The 20,242-nt window shown below is 43.4% G+C and overlaps 1 protein-coding gene across 2 annotated transcripts; it reads right to left on the bottom strand.

The window, feature by feature from the left end:
* Positions 1-1,815: 1,815 nt before the first annotated feature.
* Positions 1,816-18,795, bottom strand: AAR2 (AAR2 splicing factor). Of its 2 annotated transcripts, none has more exons than XM_037812248.1 (4): positions 18,484-18,502; positions 14,490-15,301; positions 11,235-11,464; positions 1,816-3,133 (listed from the first exon to the last, which is right to left on the bottom strand). In XM_037812248.1, the coding sequence occupies exons 1-4, from the start codon at positions 18,486-18,488 to the stop codon at positions 2,966-2,968; spliced, it is 1,215 nt and encodes a 404-aa protein (XP_037668176.1). In that variant the 5' UTR covers positions 18,489-18,502; the 3' UTR covers positions 1,816-2,965. The 2 variants fall into 2 exon arrangements, with proteins under 2 accessions (XP_037668176.1, XP_037668177.1); XM_037812249.1 differs by lacking the exon at positions 18,484-18,502 and adding an exon at positions 18,713-18,795 and having other exon boundaries at positions 2,966-3,133.
* Between the last annotated feature and the right edge of the window lie 1,447 nt (positions 18,796-20,242).

Here is a 20,242-nt window from a genome sequence, read left to right as displayed (position 1 = left end):
TCACGGAGAGCAGAAAGCGTTGGGAAGTCACTACCTGCACTGATTTTGCTAATAGGATAAACCAGCCTTGCAAGTTAGAACCAGACCCCAGGAGGCCTCCATGAGCGGATTTTAAAATTGGGCCAGGTCCTGCCAATAGTTTTACTTTTACATGTGTGAGAACTGGAAGGGAGCTTAGAGATCAGCAATGCCACTGGCTCTGTTTGGAAGGCTTCTGTATTAAGCAATAATTAATTTGTTTTCACATTTTTTTTATTCATCAAAGACACATAGAGGAGCAGAAGACCTAGAGTCATTGTCACTCCAGCCCCTAAACACCAAAGATCTAGTGTTTTGTCAAGCAAGCCATATTATCCCGTGTAAATATACAGCTTCCCTTTTGAAAAAATGTAAAAAATAGTATAAGGATCCACTTTTAAATACCTGGAGGAGCCTGGAGAATCTGTATCAGAAAACCTGAATCCAAGCAAACTCTCTTATTTTCTACATAAGGAGACTAAGGCTCAGAAAGCATAAGTAGCTTGCCCAAGGTCACACAACTGACTGTCAGCAAGGCCAAGGCTAGATTTAGGGGAGCAGGATGAAGGCTGCCCTGGACATGCAAGGGCAAGAGTAAATCATAGCAGTGGAATGCAGTGGCTGACGGTGAGCTATGGACACCAATGGGCTTGAACTTGACTCTTGTCTCCAACACTTACTATGTGACTTGGAGAAATAATTTAAGCGCTTTGAGCCTATTTCCTCATCAGTAAAATGAGGATAATAATCGTAGCACTTACCACGATTGTTGTGAGGAGTTAAGTGAAATAACAGCACAGAGTACTTAGTAAACAGTAGGTACTTTTCTTTAACTCCTGTTTAAGTGTGTGGGAGGTGTCTGTGTAGACATGGGAAGACTAACATATGTGGAGCAAAGGTCACATGATCCAACTTCCAGCTGCGGCCCTGACAATGCCAACGGGAGACAAATTCTGTCCTGACGGAGCTCTGGGTACTAACAGCAATACTGTTACCACTTCTAGGTCACGTTTCTGAAAATTCAGTGCTTCAGAACCCAGGCCCCATCCCAGATTCGCTGCCTCTGAATCCCTGCAGAGTGTGACTTGGGAATCTGCACTCTTCAAAATTATTACTAGAATTCACATACCATAAAACTCACCATTTTAAAGTGTACACGTCAGTGGTTTTTAGCATCTTCACAAGGTTGTACAACCACCACCATCATCTAATTCCAGAATATTTTCATTACCCCCAAAAGAAACCCTGTCCCCATCAGCAGTCACTCTCCATTTCCACTCCCTCCAGCCCTTGGCAACCACTAATCTACTTTCTGCCTCTATGGATCTGCCTATTCTCGACATTTGATTTAAATGGAATCATACAATATGTGGCCTTTTGTGTCTGGCTTTTCACTTGGCACAACGTTTTCAAGGTTATTGTGTCACAGCATGCATCAGTACCCCATTCCTTTGGAATCTGCACTTTTATCAAACTCCCCACATAGATTCGGATGAGTTAGGCTTTGGGAACAAAAATAATAGCAAATTCACACAAAGTGATTCTGTAAGTTATTATAAAGACACAGGGCCTCATTCCTTCTTTGGGGTGCTCCCTGACTCAGTTGTCCCACTGGTAATATGAGGCAACCCTGGCTGCCTGCCTCCTCCAGAAACTGCAGAAGCCCAGAGTGATAAGCTGCACAGGGTCTCCTGGGCACTCAGCAGGGAGGAGAGGTGATACTACGGACAGTGGCCTGGCTGCTCTGGGAATTGGGCAGATTAACTGCAAGAGAGACTCACACCAGGGTATTTAGTCTCAAATCAAAGGCTTTAATGTACATTATGCTCTTGGAAATACATCTCCAAGGTAACAAGTGGAACCAAAAGTCTTTACCAGCAAGGATTCTCATTCAGAAACCTGGTGTGAGCCCTTGACTTAGAAAAGAATGATCCATAGTACAGTAGTTTGTAGTCAGGGTGGTAGGGCCAGTGGGCCTGTCTAGAGATGGAACTTTGCCCACACAGCATGACAGGCATCACCTCGGGACTCTCAGGGAACTGGAAGTATTAATTTCTCCAATCACTGACAGTTCCATAGCAGGGCTGGGAAGATTTAGGCTGACAAGTTCATCTCCAGAGCCACAAAGTATTGGCACAGAACTGTGACAGGGCCTAAGAAGCCTGTCCAGGACAAGAACTTTTCTTTCTGCTGTTGACTTTCCATATTATCCCAAACAGCCGTGGATGGATATACAAGAGGTTTGCCAAGTCCCACTTCTGGGTCGGAGGCTTCAGAATGCAACAGTTGGCACCAGCAAGGCACCTGAGGCCAAGGCCACACCAATCTCAGGGGATTACCATTGGGACCTTTGGACAGAAGATGGGATCTTGGTGGCAAAAACTTATTAGAATCAACCTGTCTTTTGTGTTACCCTCTCCCCAATCTGGGGCTCCTGAGTTTTCTGTGATGTATTCCCATTCAGCAAGGGGCAGGCAAAAATTCTGGCTCGTCTCCCCATTACTCTCTGTTTAACTTCAAAAGCCACCAACTGACAGTTCAGATGCCCTGCTTAGTTCAGGATTTTCTTACTTTCTAACCATCCTATGGAATAAGCATTCAATTTTCTTGAGCTTTTGATTCAATTTCTTCTCGTTCAGAAGGAATTAGGTTGCTGCTGAAACAGGTGTCTCCCAGGAGCTTGTATAAGAATCCATCTGAAACACAGTCAGGCTAGCACTGAGGCCAGGCTGAAGGGAACTCAAGAATGTGCCTTCAGGATAGGTATGGCCTCTTCTGATCTGAAGGAATTTATTTATTGGTGAAGGAAGGAATAGTGGCTACAGTTCTGCAGAGTCTGGCAGGACACCTGCCCTAGCAGGTCCCAGGACAGGAGGGGGTGAATGGAGAGGCCAGGATTGCAACCACGTGAGAAGGAGCCTCGGCGTAGCTGAGAACATTCCCAGAGTCAGCTGGTCTCAGTGCCCTCGGGGAGCTCCACCACCACCGGGGCACAGTCCTCGGGTTCTGCATCAAAGTCCCACCGGAACTTCTTGGTCAGGTGAGCTTGGAACTTTTCAGCTTTCTGCCTCAGGGTGGCATCCACAGTAACACTGCGGGCGGAGGAAAAGAAAACCTACAGAGAACAGAGGATAAGTCACTCCTGAGAACACAGAGGGGGCCGAGAAAGCTGTGGAAATTTCCTCATGGTGTTCATCTCTCTGGGGCGGGTGGATCAGCTGCTGCTGGCGTGGGCCCAGGACACCTGCTGTGCTTCCCCCCAACCAAGAAAAAAGGTCCAAACCCAGCTGAGAAGCTGGGGCAGGCCTAGAATGGAAAATTACTATCCTGAGCAGAGCTGTCCCCACTGAGAATAAGGCCATAAGGCCATCACCCTAACCCCACCCCCTAGGAGATCTACCAGGCATCTGGTCAGTAACTCAGTGGACAAGATAGTAGCTACCCCAGCTGGTAATAAGGAAGATTTGGGGGGCTTATAAGCCCCCGGAGCCCATAATGTCCCAGGCCTCAAGCCAATGAGGCTGAATCGCTGCTTAATCTTCAAAATGCACCACAGGCTGCCGGTCTGAGGCTTTTCTTCCCCTTAAAAGCTGTCTTTGATGTTCATTTTAGTTCAGTTTCATCCAGTACTAACATGGGCAGGGAGGCGAGAACAGCAATTTTCTCTACATCTGAAACCCCATTCCAGATTGTCCTAAAAGTTTTATAGGGTATCCCACTGGATCCTCAGAAGAGTCCTGGGAAGATGCACTAGGAAACTGAGGATGAGAGGAGTTAAATGACTAAATCAAAACTATCTAGAAAGGAAGGAATGTCTTTTCCTGGACTTCCCACCTGCTACCAAGGACTATCCCCAAGACAGAGGAGAAGGAGGGTAGAAGCAGTTCGTTGATACACATTATCCTCATGCCACAGAGAAAGATTCTCAGACCACCATAGAAAGACTGGATACCAGGAGATATGACAAAGGCAACAGGATTTTCTGCAGTTGATTCCAGGGGCAACACCTCTTCTATCCCCTTCCCCAATGTCTTTCTGTTAGCAGGAAGAGTGGGATTGTTTTCAGCGGTCTTTGTTGGAAGCTAGTTTGTTAGAGTAGCAGGTGGGGCAAAGTGATGTGGGGGTGGGGGGGTGGGGGGGAAGGGTGGTGGGTAGGGGGGTTGTACACAGAATTTGGCTTCATTAACTTGAGAATTGACAGGAGTGGGAAGTGCAGCCACAACAAAATACCAGGTCAATAACTAATTAGAGGGGCTGTGTGATCTCAGTGGTGACGGGGCAGTGGGGAGGGCTGGCAGCCTGTCTGTAGGTAGCTAATGGAGCCTGCCCTGGAGTGCTGAATGTGGAGCAGGGCTGAACTCTGGGGAGGGGCCTATTATGGGAAGCAGAGAAGCCTTGGTTTCAAACAGCATTTCTCCAGAAGCCCTGTGCACCCATGGGTCTGTCCCCAGAGGCCCTGGGAAGCCTGTTGGGCTGACTTAGCCAAAGCCTCTTCCTGTTTCCCCTCCTTACATAGTAAATTGCACCACTCTCTACACATCCCCTCCTCTCTAGCCACTTGAGCAGGTACCCAAACATGCTCTACTGCCTCTTTTTATGCTTATAACACTCTTCTACGCCCTGCCTTCTCTTCCTCCACCTAGCTAACTTCTACTAGTGACCCAAGACTCAGCTCAGTCAGCCCTTCTTTTAGGATGTCTTCCCAGACCAAGGTTGGAATAGGTGCTCCTCTGTGCTCCCCCAACACCCAGTGGTTCCTCGATCACAGCCTCAATCTCAGTCAGGTAACAGGCCATTTACTGTCTCTTCCAAAAGATGAGGAACAATGCCAAAGCAGTGACTCTTTTTCATACCTACATTCCACACTTGTAGAACAGAATCTGATTTATAAAAAGGATCCATTCAATGTTTAATGAACAAAAGAATGAAGATTACAGGTTCTATGAAAACCATTTTTGATTCATTTTTGCTCCAGGCCCCTGAATGCTACCAGCTCACGAGCTACCTCCTTGTGACATGCATCTTATAAAGCCAAGCTGAAATGAAGTGCGCCAACCTCTGGGTCCCCCCCAGCACTGGGCCTGACCTCCCTTACTGCATTCATCACACTGTGCTTGTATTATGGTGATCTGTGCCCCTTAAGCGTGGGGAAAGAGTCTTAATTATCAATGCATCCAACAGAGCATAGTGCCCATGGCATGACATGGACTTAGGGCCCCTATCTGTTCACTGAACAGATACGAATGAGACATAGGGACTGCCTTGCATTTGGCCAATGGCCAGCAGTGGGAGGCTGGAACAAGCTGGGCCCACACTCATCACCCAACCTCCCCCACCTGTCTCCAACATTGCTTGGGAGTAAAATTAACTAGAGGCAGATACAACAGAAGCCTTCTGTCTAAAAAACAAAGCTTCTAATTTGAAAAGTGCTCCTTTTTGGAGCACTAGCCAATTTCATCTTTACTACAATGCTGGGAGGTAGAAGGACAAGAAGTTATTATTCCCATAACACAGATGAGGATGCTGGGTGGGCTGCAGCATGCTGTGATGACAAATGCCAAGTAAGATTCAGTCCAAACAGGGAAATCTCAGTTTAATCCTCTTTTCCCTACCAAGAGAACTTTCTTTTTGTCTTGATATAGACTTAATACATCCTTGATATTTATATTTCAGCATTGTCCTCTGGGATGGCAAGGAGTCTACAGACCAGGCGCTTCTGGAACTCTCCCCTCTGCAGGCCTCCAGGACCCAGGGCTCACCCCTTCAGGTTGACTTTGTGAGGCCCCTTAGTTACCAGATCTTCCCTTTACCCTAATCTCTAGCATCCACTGATCTATATTTGACCCTGTAGTTTTACAAACTTGGTATTTTTAAAAACTTCTTACAATTCAGAAAAGGAGCTGTTCAGACAGTGCCTAGGTTTTCAAGAAGCAATTTACTTTGATTCTTTTGTTTACAGATTAATTTTATGTTTCCTTCAGAATAACAATCTGGATATTTTATTTACTAAAGTGAAGTAAAATGAATACTTTTTAAAATAACTGAGAAATGAGTAAACTTAATATTGGCAGACTAATCTTGGATATTTTAAAGATATTCTTGAAGCAGGATGACAACATTTCACAAATTGCATTTATCTAAAACGAAAAGCACACCCACTAGATGGTTTTCCTTCAAATCCAAAAACAAAAAAACAAAAAACAAAAAACACCCCAACTATTAATACTTTTAGATTAAGTCTATGTATTATAACACTGAAAATTACTTTAGTCATACATGTGAAAGCTTTTTTAAGCCAAATTAAATAAATTGAGTTCAGTCAGTTCACCTTGAGAAATTCAAAATATCAAGGTAGGTAGCTGGGTCACTATTCTATCCTATTCTTTGGCTAGACCAAAAACATGAAACTTCCTAATGTTTCAATTCCCAAATGATTATTCAACTTAAAATGAAACTAATCAGAGAAAGAAAATTTATATTTTCACTTGCAGAAGAAAGTGGGGTTAAAATCAAGACTATCACTTCATAATAATGACCAGGAAACTGAAAAGCACTAGGAATCTTGTCTTCTGAGATCAGTTTAAAGAATTTGGGATGTTTCACCTGGGGCTCTAATCATATATGGTAGCCTACTCAAGGCTTTAGAATTCAAAGCTCAGCCTTACTATCCACTAGCTCTGTGATCTTGGAGAAAATTACGTGACTCCTCTGATCCTCCTTTCTCATCTGGAAAATGTGGTTAAGTACCTAACTTTTAATATTGCTAATTCTAATATTGTGAGTACCAATTAAGATAATACCCAGCAAACACAAGAAAGTGAGAGCTGGTGGCAGGAGGTGTAGGAATAAGTAGGCGAAATTTATCATGCTCAGATTATGATAAAGTACTAGCTACATAACAGCCAGAGTCAATGTTTTCCCTCAAGATTTAAAAATGGACAATGGAATTGAGCACATTGGCAAATGAAGCTGGAAATTCTATATAGCCTGTTGGGACTAAAAGTAATTAAAAGAAAAAAACAGCACAGGTTACGTGACTATATGCCTAAATGCTATGCAATCAGGAATAAGAATCCTTATTTTGTACGTAACTCACTTCCTAACATACTATTAAATTCAGATTTTCCTTTCATTGGTTTTAAACAAATTATGGTGACTTAAATTGCTTTGAATAAAAAAAAACTGTATCTATTTTTGCAAAATAAATAATTTTTATTCATGCCAAATCCAAGGGATTTGTAAAAACCAGTCGCATCTATTCAAAGGGCACACACATGGGAAAATTGGAAAAAATTAACGGCAGAGGCCATTATGTGGCTGATTTTATATAACCTAATGTGGTTGCCTTTAAGTGCTTACACATACAAACATCAGTCCCTCTCATGGTTGAGTAGCCATTTAAGCTCCCAAGTAAGAAAGCAAGCCAATTCTGCTTTCTTGACTACCTGGGGAGAGAGCAGGCGGCTGGCTGAGGAAGGCTTTTATGGGCTGATTCATTCACTCACAAATACTCTGAGTGAGTGCCTCTGTGTGTGGGATTGGATTCCCACTGCCAAGATGGCATCAATGTGACTCTTCATTAAAAAAGAAAAAAGTTTTATAATATCCTTTTCCATACTGTGCCTGCTGAAATCTTAGTCATGCCTCAAGCTCATGGTCAAATGCCCCTCTTTGCATAAAGCCATCCTCGATCCTCTATCCCCTCAAATCTCAACTCCAGTCAGAATTAATGACTCCCTCTTTGGTGCTCCTAATGACTTTTGATCAGACTGCTTATACCTATCATATTAGGGTCATCTATTTACACTGCCACAGAAATTATGCACTCCATTCATCTAAAAACACCTAATAACACAAACTGAGATTCGTATCTGGCCTGGTACTACGTGTTGAAAAAACCAGATGAACAAAAAAAAATAGGCCTTTTTAAAAAGGAGCTCATGAATCAGTGGGAGAGTCAGACAGACAATATTTTAATTTCAGAAAACACAACCTATACAAATATAACAGTGATAAGTACAAAGTAGCCCAATAGTACAGAAAGGAGAGAGATAAGGGATGTCTTCACACAGAGGGATGCTTTGAAGGCATCTTATAGATTGACCAAGTACATATCAGGCAGAAGGAAAATCAAGTTCAATCAAGAATGCATGAAATATCCAAAGAAGTTATACAAAAAGATGTTCAACATCAATAGCTATTAATGTCTATTAATTAAAAAACAGAAAATAACAAGTGTGGCAAAGACACAGAGAAATAGGAACCCTTGTACATTGTTGGTAGGAATGTGAAATGATGCAGTACCTGTGGCAAACAGCTTGGCAGTTCCTCAGAAAGTTAAACATAGAATTATCATATGAGCTGGCAATCCCACTTCTAGGTATATACCCAAAGGACTGAAAACAGGGACTCAAACAGCTATTTGTACAGCAGTGTTCATAGAAGTATTTTTCACAATAGTCAAAAGGTGGGAGCAACACAAGTGTCCATCAAGAGATGAAAAGATAAACAAAATGTGGTGTACACACACACACACACACACACAATGGAATATTATTCAGCCATGAAAAGGAATGAAGTTCTGTTACATGCAACAACATGGGTGAACCCTGAAACATGATGAATGAAATAAGCCAGAAACAAAAGGACAAATATTGTATGATTCATTTACATGAAACATCTAGAACAAGCAAATTCATAGAGAGAGTAGATTACAGGTCACGATGAGCTGGGAGATGTGGGGGTTACGGGGGAAAGGAGAGAATGGGGAGTTGTTGCTTGACAAATAGAGAGGTTCTCTTTGGTGTGATGAAAAAGTTTTGGTAATGGATAGTGGTGATAGTAGCACAATATTGTGAGTTTAATTAATATCACTGAATTGCACACATGGCCAAAGAGCATGGCATGTCTGGGAATTTGAAGGAGGCCACTGTCAATGGAGTGGTTGAGGAAAAATGGGGAGAGTAAAGAGAAGCTGGAGAATCAGCCAGGAGACAGATCAGAATGGGCTTTGTGACCTATTTGGCCTTTTAATTTTCTACGCAATGAGGAGCCCAGAAAAGTCCCAGAGAAATAAGATCAGCACTGCATCTTAGAACAGCAACTCAGAGAGTAGTGTAGGAGACTGATGGACTGAAGGAATAAGCATGGAGGATGGAAGACAGTTATAAGGCTGATAAAGTCGGATGCAGTCTAGATGACACCAAAAGGCCTGGGCTAGGGAAATGGTACTAAGTGTAGGATTGCCCTTTAAAACACATCACTATTTGGAATTATTTGGTTAATTCATCTATTTACTTTCCTACCAAAATACAAGTTCCAAGTCAGAGACTCTGTCTGTCTTGCTCACAGCCATATTCCTAGTCCTAGAACAGTGCCTTGTACACAGCAGGTGCTCAGTAAACACCCGCTAAATCAGTTAACAAATTCCTTGAGGCAGGAACCCTGGCTACCACAAATATATTCCTTAACACTTTCAGTAGAACATTGTATATAAAGCTCAAAAACACATACTGATATTTTTTAAAGGCCTATGTCTTTTGGATTTTTCCAAATAACAGTATTAATTTTCTTGATGAAAAGTCCAAAGATAGAATTTTTCCAACCATCAGCTTTGCATACCCCACCTGGGCATCTATCAATCCGGCTGGGCCCTTTCTGCTTTGTAATTCACTGCTGGCAACAAAGCCTTGGCAATTAGAGCTCAGCTGTCGGTTGTGCTGACGATGGTCAGGACAGCCAGTGACACAGTATGGCCCTCCTGTGTCTGTGTGTCACCAAGGTAGCACATCATGCCCGTGGGCTGCAGCCACTGCCAGAGGCAAGTTAGCAGGCTGATGGCTCCTCGCACTGTTCTGCAACCCACAATCCTGGAACTGTGGGGGAGGTTCTGCCCTCAAAGTAAGGATAAAGGGATTTAATTTCTGTTATATCAAGAACCAATAAAAGGGCAGTTTTTATAACTCTTCTGAAGCGGAATATATCAGGTTCAAGCCATCAGCTTGACTGACGGATCCCCATGGTCAGCACAAGTCCTCAAACTGCCAGAGCTTTAAGTTAGCTGCCTGTTGACCTACTCTTCCAACAAGTAAGTTGGTTTTAGAAAAGTGTTCTGTATCTCTGAGAATACAGGCCCCTGATGGTATCTCCACTACTGTTTACCAAGAATCCTTTGATGGGATCCAAACTGTATTCAGTACACAGGCCATAAGCACAGATACTAAACCAAGACTCAGGCCTGGACACAAATCCTGGAGCTGCCACTTATTCGCTATGTGATCTCAAATAAATGTCTTAGCCTTTCTAAGTCAGTTTTCTCATTTTTGAAATGAGAATAATCCTCCTCCCAGCCTTACAAGGTTATAGAGAGATTAAATGAGGGAACACATGTAATGTGATAAACATAGAGCCTGATATCTGACAGGCAGTTAATGAATGTTTGTTCCCTCCTTTAGCCTGAGTGAGAGAGCTCCACCTTGAATGGAGGAGGCCACATAGGGGTCTCACACACAGGGAGAAGAAAAATGGAAAGTGACAGCTTGCAGATTCTGCCTCTTCTATACTTGAGAAAGTTACAAAATTTGAGTGACAGAGGCTGTCCCAAGTACATAAAGGAAGTGAATCTGTTTGCAAAGAGAGGAAATAGCACAGGATGAAGACTGTAAGTTGTTCGAAGCTTCTTCCCTAATTACCACACACAATGAAAATTTAATTGCCAAGTTAAAAGCAAATTTCACTTTTTCTGTCAGAGAATCTCTGCAGAAACTGGCACATTTTGTTTGAACAGGAAATCAAAGTTACTTTAATGTTTAAATGAGATCTAAGGAGCTGCAGATGTTTCACTGGGAATAACAAGCTTCAAAACTCTGCCCTACTGGATTGCAGTAACTTACAGCTACAGAGGGGGGAAAAAAAAAAACTCTTTTGAGCTGTAACTCAAAGGGGTGAAGGTAATTCAAATTCCAAGAACCTCAGTGTTAGGCACTCTGGGGGCGAGGTGGTGAGAGGGTGATACAGAGTGTCTGTGACACCAAAGACCTTACTAATCAAGTAGGAGAGAACCAGGAATCATCCTAAGATTAGGAAACTGAAATTAAGAAACCTCTGTGTCTTGGAAGAACACCAAAAAAACCAAAAAGGTAACCTTCCTGAGGGTACTTTCACATACCCTTGCCTTAAATCTCACCCATGTGGGTGTCAGCCAAAAGACCACTCACCTGTAAGGTGCTGGTGAGGAAGTTGTTGTGGGAGACAATGTCCACAAAGAAGTCGGCAGGGATCTCACCAAGCTGATGGTACAGGATGGAAATGAGGTTGATGTAGAGGGAGCAGTGCCTCACCATGGCTTCTTCTGACCGGCACAGGAGGTTCAGGAGCTGCTTCCAATGCTCAAAGGCTTCATACACATTCCCCAGCAGGAAGCATACAAAAGCAAACTGGAGTTCACCTGAAAGGAGCAGAGAAGAGAAATGATCCTGAGGGGGAGGAGGACCAGCTGATTCTGCACTGAGTTCACTCTACCTTATGCTGTTCACAAGGCTGTCAATTCTACTGGATTTCAGCAACAGTGGCTTTTTATCCTTGTCACTCCTGCAGAGCCTAACATGGAGTTTTGCACCTAGCAAGTGCTCAACAAATGTTTGCTGAACTGCTATAAATTTACACCTCAGGAAACCAAACTGTGGCTTTGGATTTCTGTAAAACCAGACTGAAGAAGTGCTCCTAGTATTTATGTGGCATTTAAAAAGTTTACAAAATGTATCTGTGGATATTATGCTAAGTAGATCCCAAACCTGGTTCTCCATCAGGATTACTAGGAGAGCTTGCTAAAAATAAAGCTGCCCAAGCCCCACCCCCAGAGAGTACGACTGAGGATAGACAATGGAGCATCAGTATCTGTAGTTCTAACAAAACTCCCCAAGTGATTCTGAAGCAGGTGGTCTGCTCCAGGGTCAGGCAAAAGGTACATCATACCACATAATCCTCAGCTCAACTCCACAACGGAAGGTGGTCTGCCTCATTTTATGGATGGTTTAAGGGACTTGCCCAAGGTCACACATCTAATGCTGTGGCAATAGTAAGACAGATTCCCTGTTGGGTTGGAATAGTTCTAGAGCCTCCTAAAACTGGAAAATTCATGAGTATTTGTTCAAGGGGTTAACCTGTCAATCAGATTATTTTAGTTTGTTTATCCACAGGGCTCTGTGATTTTCTCTCTCAGAGCAGCTTGGTGCTGAAGAGCACGGGTTCTGGAGCCAGATTGCCTTGGTTCAAATTCCACCTCCACGACTTAGTAGCTGTGCGACTTTGGGCACGTTACTTAATCTGTTCATGCCTCAATTTCCTTATTTGAGAGCTGTAGTAAAGATTAATGAATCAATATAGTACATGTAAAGCATTTAGAATAATGCTTGGCACAGAGTAGCATGCATTACAATAGTTGTTAGTTCCATGTTGTTTCCACTGGATACCTGTCTCAAACAAAGACATCTAATAATCCAGAGCCACTGTTCCTGGGCAAGCAACTAGGTCTCCTGTTGCCAGAGATATACTGTTGGTAATCAGAGATGTTCTCTCTGGCTTCAGAGGGAGTTGTGAATTTAATAAATGCTTCTGTAGTATACATATATGTGAGCCATATAAAGAACAGATGCACTCAACATCAAATACCTCTTTAAATTGCATGGCATTTGATCTGTCACCTCCAGAGACTAAAAAACTAGTTTCCTGTTCCTAAGCTTTTGGAACTAAGTTTGATCCATGTGAATAGCTACCTGATCTAAATATTTTGGATGTTTGACTAAAATTTTTAAAATATAGTCAAATTTTCTTTGTATAATAAACGTTAAGGATATGCTTCTTCAGTTGCTTTGCCTGGTTAGTCTATGAAACTAAAATGAGCTTATTCTCTGAATTAGGGCATTAAATTCATGCATTTCTGGCCTGGTCCAAAATAAAATTATGAGACCAGAAATAATTTCAAAGAGCTGTCATGTAGATTCAAAGTCATCCCTGTAATAAGACTTTTCACAAGGTATACTTTGAATTGAAACTTTCAAGAGGTACAAAACTGGATTTCTCTTCATTTTTAAGCCAGAATTTCAAGTGTTACTTCTTAAATGAAAATATTATCTAATGTATTAAGATGCACATATTGAAATACCCCTTTATGTCAGCTGAGCCAATGAAATAAAAAGTCCTATATTCAAATTTCTCATCAACTTTCCAGTAGAAAAATATGTAAATTACTGGATAAATTTTTAAAAGACAAAATACAAATAACTGTTAAAGATGTGAAGAATGTTTGCTGTCACCAATAATCTAAGAAATATAAATTGGAACAAGATGCCATTTTCCAACTACACAAATCACCAGGCTCAATGCTCTCAAAGGTGAGGGGCAACAGGCCTCACCTACTGGCTAACAAAGACGCAAGCCCTTATCTGCAGGGCAATTTAGCAATATGCACACTCTGATCCAACAATTTCAATCCTGAATATATGTATATAAAGTACACACAAGGATGCTCACTAGATATGTATAATAGGGAAAAATAGGAATATCTTCAGGTTCATCAATAGAGGACTGGTTCAATAAACTATGGAACACCAAGCAACCAAAAAAAAGGAGTGATCAATTCAGTTATGGGGGAAATGCTTATATTAAAGCAGATTACAAAGTATATTTTACTCCTACTTTTGCAAAAAAAATTATATATACACACAAACACATATAAATGAATAGAAAAAAGACTAAAAGGAAATACATGGAAATAGAAAAGACATTCAGTATGTCTAAATACAAAGACATATACAGAAAAAAGATGGAAAGTAAATACGCCAAAATGTAAAAACAGTTATTTTTAAGTGTGAAATCTGGAGTGATTTCTATTTTTATTTTATGATGAACATATAGTCTTGGTGATAAGGAAAAACCCAACAATAAAAAAGTATAACAATTCTTTAAAAAATCATTGGGCTGGTCTAAGCCAGTAGACACCAACATCTTGGGAGAGTCAGGTGCAAACAGAGGCAGGTGAGAGGCTACCAAGAAAACAGGTTGGGCTCAGGAACCAGGAGCCTTGGGCTCGGGTCTCAGACCACCTAGTTGACCAGATCCTTTCCCTCTACAGACCACAATCTGTAAAATTGGGGAATGTTCCACATCAGTGGCTCTCAAACACAGGATTCCCTGTATCAGGTTCACATAGGGTACCTGTTTATTAGATAGACAGATAGATACATACATACATACAGACATACATACATCGATGACAGATTGCTGAAGCCCCACACCAGATCTCTTGAATCCAAGTGATTAAGTGTAAGGCCAGGGCATCTGTATCTTTAACAAGTGTATTAATGAGACTGCTCCCCAGCCAGGTATAGGAACCACTAGACTAGATAATGCAAGATGTACTCCTTATTCTGAAACCCCTCAGCCCACTCCCAAAGAGCCTTATCCCTTCTCACCGAGCACATCCTGGGGACTGCTGGGGAAGTGTTTGCTGAGCACCATCTCCAAAGCATAGCTCAGGTCCATGCTGTGCCTGGTTATCTCTGCCGGAGTAGCACCGTCTGGGAACATCTGTGTGGGCAGCTCTGAGAAGCGGATCTCCGTCCCAGCTCTGGGCTTCATCTCAGGCAGTCGGGCCAGGCCCTCCTGGTAGCTTTTGCACTCAGTGCCACAGCAGGGTAGATTCTGCCCTGCCCGATCCTTGGTGTACTTCATAGAGAGCACAGGCAGCACATCTGAGAAGGCACAGATCTGCCGGCTCTCGGGTTGCAGCTTCTCCATTATGGCCTCACTGATGAAGCTGGTGAGCGAGATCCATTTCTTGAGCGTGGCATATGGGTAAGGTCCGAGGAACTGGTCCAGCTCTTGGAGGTTGGCCCTTATGGCCTCCACCTCAGCCTCTGGGGCTGGGGACAGATCCACCTCTTCCTGGACTGCATTCCAGTGCAGGACCGTCAGCCCCCGCTGCTGCAGGCTAAGGAAGAAGCCCATACGAGGGCCTACCTCCCTGGGATTGGCCTTGTCCACGGAGCTGTAGTGGAGGAAGTGGATACCTGGTGGGATCATTTTCACGCCCCGGAACTTGGGCCCCACCTCCCAGGAGTTGTAGTCAATGCCAAACTCCGTTCCCTTGGGCATATTCAGAATGACCACGGTGGCCCCTTCAAAGAACAGACGCTTGGCAAGCTCGGGGTCCATCTGAACGGTGGCCATGGAGCCAGTGGTGGGTGACCAAAAGGAGAACCTTTTTCCTTGACTTCCAAAACAGCTGAAAAAGAAATTGGTATTAAGGAGAATTTGAGGAAGGAAGCTTCATTTGCAGAGCATTCTCTACATGCCAGATATTAAATTATACTCCTGACATAATTATTTCCCTTCAGCCTCTCCACAACCTTACAGACAAGAAATTATGAGCCCCATCTTACAAATGAGGAAAGTGAGGCTCAGACAGAAGAGGATTTTTGTGTTTTTGTTTAATGAGGAGGAACATTCACTTCATAGCTGGAAAAATATCAGCTAAAGAAAAGTGCTATTCCCTATACCATGGGATTTGCCCTTGGGAAGACTGTTGCTGCAAAGGAGAGGCTAGGTCTCCCTATAATTGTGCCTAAGAGCTTCCTCCCGAGAGCCTCTTTGTTGCTCAGATGTGGCCCTCTCTCTCTAGCTAAGCCAACTTGAAAGGTGAAATCACTGCCCTCCCCGCTACGTGGGATCAGACACCCAGGGGAGTGAATCTCCCTGGCAATGTGGACTATGACTCCCGGGAAGGAATGCAGACCCGGCATCGTGGGATGGAGAACATCTTCTTGACCAAAAGGGGGATGTGAAAGGAAATGAAATAAGCTTCAGTGGCAGAGAGATTCCAAAAGGAGCCGAGAGGTCACTCTGGTGGGCACTCTTAAGCACAATATAGACAACCCTTTTTAGGTTCTAATGAATTGGGGTAGCTGGTGGTGGATACCTGAAACTATCAAACTACAACCCAGAACCCATGAATCTTGAAGACAATTGTATAAAAATGTGGCTTATGAGGGGGGACAGTGGGATTAGGGGGGCCACGGGGATCACACTCCCCTTTGTCTAGTCTGTGGATGGATGAGTGGAAAGGTGGGGGAAGGAAACAAACAAACAAACAAACAGACAAGGGCGCCCAGTGTTCTTTTTCACTTTAGTTGCTCTTTTTCACTTTAATTATTATTCTGGTTATTTTTGTGTGTATGGTAATGAGGGTGTCGGGGACTGATTTTGGTGATGAATGTACAACTATATAATGGTACTGTGAACAATCGAATGTACGATTTGTTTTGTATTACTGCGTGGTATGTGAATATATCTCAATAAAATGAATATTAAAAGAAAAAAAGAAAAGAAAAGTGCTATGATCAAGGTCACCAAAGGTATCCTGCTCTCCAGGCCAGTGTCCTTTTGACTGTCCACTCCTAGGATGTGCTCTCAGATCTCTCTCTTTCGACAGAAGGTGAGGATGGAGAAAGCCTGGAAGGGCTGTCCTAAACTACAACTCTGACTAAAACCTGTTGCTGGAGAATCACAGAAGAGTTGAAGAGTTATTAAATAAAGTACAAACCTAGTTTCCCATAAGCTTCAGGGAAGGCCCAGAAATTGACAGAAGGTTGCAATTAGGACACTACAAAGAAGTGGGTACTCAGCATCTGAAATTCACAAGAAGTCTGGGGAGTGGAAAGCTTTTCAACCACAAACCCCTCTTCTCCTTTTACTCACACACATCTAAACTCCTGGGACTGAAACAACTTCTCAAAGGGCCCACAGTCTGTGGCAGCTCTGGACCAATTGTCCAAAATGGATTCAAGTGGAGTGGAAGGCCTGGGAACAGCTTGTTTCATCCACCTCTGAACTATCAATGAAGACATACTGATAAAACCTCTGTAGGTTCCAACATGAGCTAATTTCAACTAAAATATCTAACTTTCTAGTCCCAAGACATTTACCGATTCAATTCAACAAGTACACTGAAAGCCTGCACTGTGCCAGCATCTTTGCCAGGCACTACAGGAAACACCCACAGATTAAGATAGTCGAGCTGGATGTGCAAAATTTTCACAAACAGAAGACCCAGATACCTGTTTAATCCTGTTTATTCTTTTTTGCCCCTTAAAAAAACCAAACAAAATAAAACAGTGGGGAAAAGAAGACCAAGACTTTCCCCAAATTGTTGAAAGCATATTTTATCTTCTTAATCCAAAAGTTATTCTAAACAAGCCTTTTTTTTCAAACTGCAGCTCACAAGCCATTAATGAGTCATGAAATCAATTTAAAGGGTCTCAAGCAGTATTTTTTTAAAATAAAAAGAACAGAATTTAAAAAATCAGAGTATATCATGAGTAGTAACAATAAGTATTGTCTGCAACATAAAACGTATTTGTTAGTGCAGATTACAGTCAAAAAAAGTTGGAAAACCACTGCTCTAAATAATTTGTATCTTCATCTTTTGATCCCCAACCCTGAATACAGAAGGCACTTGAATTGCTAGTCAGTTACCCATTTCCTCTTGTGGCATCTGTTCGCTCTTCCTTAATAACAATTCCTTTCATTCTAATTCCACCAGCCTGTAATTCTCTTCTCTGTATCTCCAGCTCATGATCTGGCACAAAGAGATGCTGGGAACAGATTTAAATGTAGCCTACCAACCTGTCTTACTTGCAGTCCTGTGAGTTCCTCACATCCCTGGAATGCAGAAAATCACATCCATTCACTTCTCTCCATCACCTCTCTAATCCAAGATACCATCATCCCTCACCCAGATAGTGCTTGCCTTCTAATTCATTCTCCATACAACAGCCAGAGTGAGCTTTTCAAAATGCCAATCTAATCATGTCCCAGCCACACTTAAAACCTCTGAGTGGCTTTCCATGTGGCTCTTGGGAAACCAGAATTTTACTAAGGCCTATCAAGCCTGCGTTGTCTACCCTGGTAACCTCTCCAGCTTGGTTTCATGCCATGCTCCTCCACAAGCCGGCTGTTCCAGCCACACTGGCCTCCTTAAGACGGGCAAACAAGAGGCTTCCCGGGGGGTAGGATACTCTTCCCCCCCCCTCTTTGCCAAACCATTTTTCGTATCTCACTGCTATAGCCAACTCCTTAGTAATGCCTCCTGACCCTGGGGTTAGGTGAGGCGTCCTGTGAGGAGCTGGCACTTATTTCGCATATCGCAGTTGCAATTTTGCACGTTTGAGGGTTGTCACCTTCTAGAGACCTGAGCCCTTCGGTTCACTGCATCCTTAGCACATATTAGAAGCCCGATAAACATTTACTTAATAAAATTAGGATCTCTATTTTGCAAACGAGAAATAAAAGGCTCAGTGCGGGGGAAGAGCTTGCCCAAAATCACAGAGAACAGGATACAGCTAACTCGGGCGCATCCAAGGTCTCCACCCCCCAAACTCTAAAGTTAAGAAAAAAACACGAAGTTACCCCATGTGCCCAAAGAAGCCCTGGCAGACCGTGTCTCGGCTTCTTGGGAAAAGGGCCTCCAGAGACTCCAGCGTCCCACCACCCGGCCCATAAACCCAGACGTGGCCGCCCAGGTGAAGTGAGCCTAGTTCAGCGCACTCCGAGGTCCCAGGCCGGAAAGAGCGGTGCCCCCGGGCACGCAGACACCAAGAGCAGTGAAGAGAAAAAGAAGACTGGAAACTGTACTCACCGACTCCGCCGTGCCCCACGCCTCAGGTACCAGGGAAGCGCACCGGCAATTCTTCCGCTTCAGCTCCGGATGGGAGCAACGGAGAAAGCCGCCCGGCGGAGCCCTCAGTCGCGGGAAGAACGGTCCGCGCCTGCAGCTTCCGCCCCATCAAATGTTGCGTTTGGTGCTCTTAGTTACTGGTTTTAGTTCCTGAATCGTGGGCAACTTACATTAAACTATGCATTTTATTTCTCCCTCAGGAAACACACCCACTAGCCACAGTCCTTGATTTCCAACAGTCATGGTTACTGAGGCTGGGATCAAGCTCATGGCTGCCAGGTAGCCGTAGTCAGACGCTAAGTCCCGGTCCCGGTCCCGATCTCTATCCTAGACACAATGCCACAGCTGGCCCGTTATCACCCAGTCCCAGCTTCCAGCCATACTCAGCCCTTGGGGAAGGCCTTAGAAGGCCAGCTCCTAGCCCAGGAAGAATTTGTCTCAGCAGCAGCAGTCTGTCTCACAGTTAGTCCCTACAGCCATAATCACCGTGCTGTTTAGCAGCACAGGCCCAAGTCTGACATCTCACTCGGGCAATAAATGTGCCCAGAGGGAGGGAACCTACCTGTCTTGTTCTCCACTATTTCCCTGAAGCCTGGCACAGAGCCAACCACAAATTCTCAGCACAGTACGTGTATTATGCACTTAATTAATAATGACAGTAATTCAGTATTTAAAAAAAAAGACCTCTGTTTGTGATAGGTGGTTGTGTCAGTTGGGGTTCAACCAATCAAAGAAGCAGAATCATGAGGAGAAAAGAGATTTATTGTGAGGAAATGGCTTAGTTCCAGGGGAGCTCACCTTCTCAGAGACTCAGGGTACCAAACATTGTACAATGAAGCTGTAGATGATGGCTGGGGAATCCCACCCTGTGGTCACAGGTCCACCTACATCAGGGTTTCTCAACCTTGGCACCACTGATATTTTGAGCCGATATTTATTGACAAAGCATCTATTCTGATCATTGTAAGATGTTTAGCAGCATCCCTAGCCTCTACCCACTAGATGCCAGTAGGATCCCTCAGTTATGACAACCAAAAATGTCCCCAGGCATTGCCAAATGTTCCCGTCGGGGGTGGGAGGGTGGGGTTGAGGACAACTGATCTAGATGAACTAGCCCTAGATTATTCCCAAGAAGCTCAGAGGCTGGCCCTGTATTTATGGGAAACAAAGATACAGATCAAGGCTGTGTGGGGTTCTGAGGAATTGTGTGGGGACCCAACACTTGCAGTCCAAATTCTATTCCAGAACCCCAGAGGGATGACAGCTATGGGAAATCTAAAGAGAAAATTCAGAGAAAGATCCATAGAGCTGTCAGCAGCAATTGCCTCTGGCAAGGGACAGGGATCTAGAGAAGGCTAAAGAATTACTTTACACTGCCTTTTGTGATTTAACGAATTATCTTTCCAAAGAAAAGAAATAGTATTTAGTATTTGAAATTAAGGGAGACTACTCGGGATACAAAAGAAATGTTTAGAATGGTATGTACAATGT

Source organism: Choloepus didactylus, chromosome 19 (assembly GCF_015220235.1).
Source record: "Choloepus didactylus isolate mChoDid1 chromosome 19, mChoDid1.pri, whole genome shotgun sequence".
NCBI lineage: Eukaryota > Metazoa > Chordata > Mammalia > Pilosa > Megalonychidae > Choloepus > Choloepus didactylus.
Note: the sequence above shows the minus strand (reverse complement) of the source record. Positions and strands in the feature narration are given on the sequence as shown.

Bases quoted from the DNA above. Each gene is read 5' to 3' on its own strand.
- AAR2 (XM_037812248.1), bottom strand. The intron at 11,465-14,489 runs GTGAGAAGGGAT...TGCTCCTTTCAG, and splicing joins CAGTCCCCAGGATGTGCTCG to GTGAACTCCAGTTTGCTTTT. The intron at 3,134-11,234 runs GTGAGTGGTCTT...TGTTCTCTGTAG, and splicing joins TCCTCACCAGCACCTTACAG to GTTTTCTTTTCCTCCGCCCG.